Source organism: Vanessa atalanta, chromosome 27 (assembly GCF_905147765.1).
Source record: "Vanessa atalanta chromosome 27, ilVanAtal1.2, whole genome shotgun sequence".
Classification (NCBI taxonomy): domain Eukaryota; kingdom Metazoa; phylum Arthropoda; class Insecta; order Lepidoptera; family Nymphalidae; genus Vanessa; species Vanessa atalanta.
This window is the reverse complement of record NC_061897.1, coordinates 3,561,501-3,567,657: the sequence shown is the minus strand read 5'-3', so window position 1 is coordinate 3,567,657 and position 6,157 is coordinate 3,561,501. Positions and strand designations below refer to the sequence as shown.

Below are 6,157 nucleotides of genomic sequence, written 5' to 3'. Positions count from 1 at the left end.
GATTAACCATCTTTCTGTTAATAATCTGTGGCTTGTTGTCATAACTTAAAGCCATTGCGCTAAAAATTCAATAGAATTACACAATATTATGATATCACTAACAGTATTTAAAACGGGATATTTACCATGTTTTTTATTTTTATTTGGTTGAGCTCGATATTTCGACATTATCTACGAATGTCTTGTTCACGAGCTCTACCAAATAAAAATAAAAAAAACATGGTATATATCCCGTTTTAAATACTGTTAGTAATAAAAATAACCATGTTAATTTAAAAAATTATGATATCAGTTAAGAAATTATACAGAATTAAATATTTTAATGTACACAAATTAGCTACGAAGGATAATTAATCGGACAAATCTGATAATTGTTTAAATATTAGGATTGCAAAGGATAATTGGAATATATTATGTGAGGTTTCCACAATCGCACGAGCTATTTTTAGGACTCGTATATAACATACGATATGAGATGGCCTAGTGGATAAAATATCCGGATGTATACCGAAGATCATGGGTCAAAATATTCAAGTTAAGTCAAATTCAAGTTTAATTTAATATATCAATACCTACTACTGGTTATCGCCCGCGGCTTTGCTCGCGTTTTAGGGATCGGTCGTCAGGTGTTAGGTATAAAAAATAGCATTCCTTGGGGTTCAGACTTCTTTCATACTAATTTTCATCCAAAAAGTCAGACAGACAGATTTATTTTCGGATTTATAATATTAGTATATATTAAACTTGAATTTATTTATTAAAGCATAAATTATTTTGCAAGTTGATAAAAGATTATTTGGAACAAAAGTCGAATAGCCTCGCTATTATAAATGTAAATGATTAAAAATCTATTTTCGAATTATTAGTCTTTGTTTAAAATTCCCGCCAATACCATTAATTGATTATCATCTTATTTGATTGATAAAATGACGTATTGAGTATTCTAACAATTTCGATATAAACACAGATAATCTACATGATAATTATTACTGCCGATAATATATCAGTAAAGTAAAATCAGTGCAATAATTGTGACGGACAAAATGGCCGCGAAAAATGTATTATTGTTTATTTGTTTCATGCTTTGTTCTATATACGTAAATTGTGATATTTTATGTGAACAAGGATTTTGTAAAGTAAGTAATGATTACTTAATAAAAATTAAGACTTATACGTTGTTCTAACTTTAAAAATGATGTTTCAGTCGCAGATGCAATTCGTACATATAGCATAAAACCTATGTATATCTTACAAATCAGTTTACCTAAAAAGGTATTTTTGATTGCAAATTATTAAAACAATAAAATTAATAATATATACTTTGCATTCATTATTTCACAATGTATATACGTATGTATATTATACATGTATACATAATTACAAATGCGATTCTATCTAAATACCAATTTTTTTAACTGGCAACATTTTATTATTTGTTATAAAATAAACTGTTTGTAATATACTATACACAATGAATCATATTTAAAAAAATGTTGAACCAAAATATTACCAGCAATAGACAATCAAATCACTAAGGTAATGGCGCTTCTACACATGTTACGTTATGGTAAGCAAAGTGAAAAAATAAAATGTTTTAAAATCAAATAATTATTAATTCTTTCAGGAACATATTAATGATGATAACGAGTGTTCAACGCCTTCACCAGAGTGTGATATTAATAATGCAACTCATTCGGGGATATGGTTGCCATCACCTACTATATGTAATTGCTGCTCGTTCTGTTTGCCGTTGTATAGTATGTACTTTATAAACCTATGCTTTATTATACATTAACATAAAGTTGTTTTTTGAATGATAAGATTTATCTTCATTTTTTAATATAAATAATATTATTATAAACATTAACCCAACAATACATATCTATATCTTATAGATAATTAAACGTTAATATTTTGTTTGTATCGTTTTTTTCTGCAGCGACCAATGATTGTAGCCTGTTTATTTTTCATAATTAGTTCCCCTTTATGCAGTCAGGGTTATTAATTGTATTAATTAATTTTTATTGTTAAAAATTTTACTAAGTTCTATTTTACAGAATTGGGTCAGCCTTGCAGTTTAGGTGGATCTGGCAATGGAATTACAATCGGCAGATGTGGTGATGGATTAACTTGCGATAACTCAACACGTACATGTATTAGAAGTAAGATTATATAATATAAAACGTTTCTACGAATGTTTAATTTACTTGTGTGGGTCGAATCATTCAGTGACAATTCTGGATAGCTTAGGAGGGGGGCTGATTTCAAATGTTACCAAACAGAAAAACTTAGTATATTGTAGCGTTTAGGTTTGAGGTTCAGGTTGAGTGAACATCTTGGTTTCCAAGGTCATTGGCGCATTTACGATGGACTGAAAACCAATGTCACTGTGAGAAATATTAAACATAACTATGTTTAACATTTCTTACAGTGAGAATGTCTATGGAAGGTGGTGGACACTTATCATTAGGTGTCCACCACCTAAAAAACCGATATACATTCTCTCACAGACACTGGCACTCAGTCAATACACTACCGATCAGGGAATCGACCCCGTGGTCAGTGGTGGTGGATTTTATGTGCAGTGGTTCATTCGCACATTCGCTCCATTATTATAAATTATTATAGTATATTTTTTATACTTTCCAGTGAAAACGAAATGTCACGATGCACAAGACGACTACGATGCCCGACACGCTAGAGGCGAAACCGGTGCCTTTGAGAATCGTCCCAGCTGTGACGAGAAAGGAAAATTCACCTCCTTCCATTGCGTGCCTTCTCAAACGTAAAGTTAAATCAGATGTATAAACTTAATCATATTCAAAAGCATAAAACTCGAGTGTGATACTTGTTTCGACTATTTCTAATTGATAATATATTTCACAAACGTGTACAAAAGCTGTCTACTAAATAATTATCGAATATATTTTTATTTTCAGCTGTTTCTGCCAATCAGAAGAGGGGGAGAGATTGTTCGGGGAGGTTGTAAATAGAGGCCTGTTTATGAATATGCCTTGTCGTAAGTCTGATTTGGTTTTACTGTCTGTAATTTTGATTATACATTAATAACTCATTATTAGTTTTACTTAACAAAACACATTTTAAACAAAATTTAATGGAATATTCATGATATTTTTCTTGCATTTGAACATAATGAATCATAAAAATATGATCAAAATCAAAGCTACGAATTTTATAAAAACATTTTTTTAGGTTGTTCCCGAATGGCTCACAAAATCCAGACATTGATAGCAAAAGAATTACCTTACCCAGTATTCGGTATGAGATGTACTGCGGATGGGAATTTCAATCCTGTACAGTGTATAGACAACATATGCTATTGCGTACACACAATCACTGGTGAAAGGATTGTTGGTCCCAGTGTAGATTTGAATACTACCCACATATCTGAATTGCCGTGCTGTAAGTTTTATCACAACTTAGTTAATGAACTTAATGTAAAATAAGTAAGATAGACAAACTTCCAAAATCTTTGAAATTTGTAAATTATTCCTTAAATCTTATCTAACTTAGCGTGTACGTCGCACAAAGGTGTAACTATGCTTTGGAGTCAATCGGACCTATTGCTTTGGAAAGTTTGTGATGAGTCAGTCAGTTGTATTTCGCATATATTTAAAGTTTCCAAGCTTAATAAAAGATTGAAAGTTAAATTGCAGGTAAAACTTAAAACCAAAGGTCATATAATCTGATTTGTATTTTTTTTCCTGTCACACACTAAGCTATCCCATAAACACAAGTGTTTGACACCAACAAACACACTCATTGCTTATGAACGCCGATAATTTAACGTGGCGCCTTCGTATGGAATAGATTCATATATTATCAATTGATATTTCCAGATGACGAAAAATTAGACTTATTCCCAAAGACAGCTGACAGTGAGCCTCCTTATGAATACACCACGCCTTGTTTCGACACAGTGCAAGAAAGAAGAGATTTAATAGTCAAAAGTATCGAAGAAGGATTTAATGTAGAATATTTCTCTACTTTTGGTTCCATTAGCTGTCTACCAGACGGAACTTTTGGGAGAATGACCATAAACTCGAATGGATCGTAAGTCAACGTTATCGGTGTAAGGACTTTGTTTAGCTGTCCAATACCCGAGAGGGGGTATAATATCTTAGTAGCCTTTCTAAGAAAATTAAGTTTTATTTTATTGCTGATCCCCCAAAACGAGGTTCCTTGGTACCTGTTATTTGTGTGAATATTTAGTAAATGTGATGTATATTTTAGAAATGAGGACAATCTGGTTGTCCCATATAAACTTAGATCACCTTACCTAAATCCATGCAAAGGACAAACATACATAAATTATAAAGCTTCTTACTATGACGAAATTTACAAACTACTATTTACTTGCACCTAATAATGATACTTAAGGTTAAAACACTGGCTCACTTACCCACCAAACCGAAACAGCATCATCCAGGCGACTTTGACGCAAATCCTATATTAAATTATTAAATATCTTTCAATCTTTTTATAGAAAGATTTGCGTGGACGAGCGTGGAGAGAAATTAGGAAATTACGAGGCTCCAGCTAACACACCTCAGTTTAACAATATGGACTGCAGTATGTATAAAATTACAGCTTAAGAATTTTTAATAGAAACAATACAAAAATAAAAGAATACCAGATAAAGTCTGTAGGGTACTCGGGTACTCGAGGAGAGAAGAGAGCAAATCGAGGGGAATCCCCTGATAAAATATTCAAAATCTAATCTAAACGATTGCTTCCAATATAAAAATTACATCACTATTTGTCATAATATGCATTATGACAAATAGTGCAATGCTAGGATGTGCAACTTATACAACTTCTTAAATAAAGAGATAACAGATTTGGACATGTTTCATGATTCATTTTCAAAATTCTCTGCATAAATATACTCTCTAAAATTGTAACTGTTTCACTTTTAATTTTATGTGTAGTTGTTTACATAACTTTATATATATATAATGTTGTTTTTTTTTTTAGTAGTAATTTAATTTAGTTAGATTAAGGTGTTATTGTTGTCATAAAACTTCTCAGACAATGTTGTGAATACCTGTAATTGGTGTACATATGAAGACCTGATACTTTTGACTGTATATTTAATATAAATGTTGCATATGTGTACTGTTGGTGTTCCTAAATAAATAAATAAATAAATAAATAAATAAATAAATAAATAAATAAATTAATAATTCCAGAATGCGCGCAGTCAACGAATGTAATGACGTCATCAAATGAACCACCGCGGTGCTGCAAGAACGGCAACTTCAGACCGATTCAGTGTCACAGTGGAACGTGTCGTTGTGTAGACTCAGATGGGCGACAAGTTGGACGAGAATCTTCAGATGTTACAAAATTAACATGCTACACACAAGATTGGAGAAACTGTTGAACGTTATGCAAAAATTAATAAATATATCCTAACTAATATTAATAAAATGTAAGACATAATAAAAACTAGAACAGTATAAGCTATCAATAGTTTGGCACTTTTGAACTTATTTTATTATTCTAAAAAAATATAATGTGTTTTATTAAAAAAAAAAAAATTCTATTTTAGAGTAAAAATTAATTCTTGTCATACAAATAACTTGGACTAAATCAGTAGCTTTTTGGTGTTTTTTTATTTCAAATTACTAGTCAAATTGAAATATAGGTCACTCACATCACTTTAAGTAGGCAAACACGAGCACAAGCACTCTTAAATCGTCATTTTTTCAACTCTTTATAACATTTTAAATACGAAACTATGTCCATCAAATATATATTACATTTATATTGTCTTTAGTGCCCAATTAATGATTATTAGACCAGTGTGTATTTATACAAACGACTACTTATTATTTTGTGATATATGCTAATTTTCTTTATAAAATCACTTATTAAACATTATGTACATATCCTTTTTTTATTTATATTTCTAAATGATTAGGTATTAACGATTACGTTATTTTTACGCTTGATAATATTTAAATCGTTATATCAAAATGAGTGACATCCGATGTTTTTAAATATGTAATAAAGCAAGAAATAATTATATCAAAATTTTATTTTAATATACAGCTGATTAATTTTTCATAGTAGTTATTAATATAGGATATGAAGATTTTATAGTAAATCTATATACTTGGTTTAGTATTTA

The 6,157-nt window shown here is 30.3% G+C and overlaps 1 protein-coding gene across 1 annotated transcript; it reads left to right on the top strand.

Moving 5' to 3' along the window:
• The first annotated feature begins 1,017 nt into the window (after positions 1–1,017).
• On the top strand, positions 1,018–5,496 carry LOC125074228. The gene is made up of 9 exons (XM_047685502.1): positions 1,018–1,136; positions 1,625–1,757; positions 2,058–2,162; positions 2,650–2,785; positions 2,940–3,019; positions 3,214–3,423; positions 3,861–4,074; positions 4,508–4,593; positions 5,214–5,496. Exons 1-9 carry the CDS (start codon positions 1,044–1,046, stop codon positions 5,405–5,407), a joined length of 1,251 nt encoding a protein of 416 aa, XP_047541458.1. The 5' UTR covers positions 1,018–1,043; the 3' UTR covers positions 5,408–5,496.
• Positions 5,497–6,157: the final 661 nt, after the last annotated feature.

Coding starts and splice junctions, on each gene's coding strand:
- LOC125074228 (XM_047685502.1), top strand. CDS start 1,044: ATGGCCGCGAAAAATGTATTATTGTTTATTTGTTTCATGCTTTGTTCT. Junction 3,020..3,213: donor GTTTATGAATATGCCTTGTC/GTAAGTCTGATT, acceptor ACATTTTTTTAG/GTTGTTCCCGAATGGCTCAC. Junction 4,594..5,213: donor GTTTAACAATATGGACTGCA/GTATGTATAAAA, acceptor TAATAATTCCAG/AATGCGCGCAGTCAACGAAT.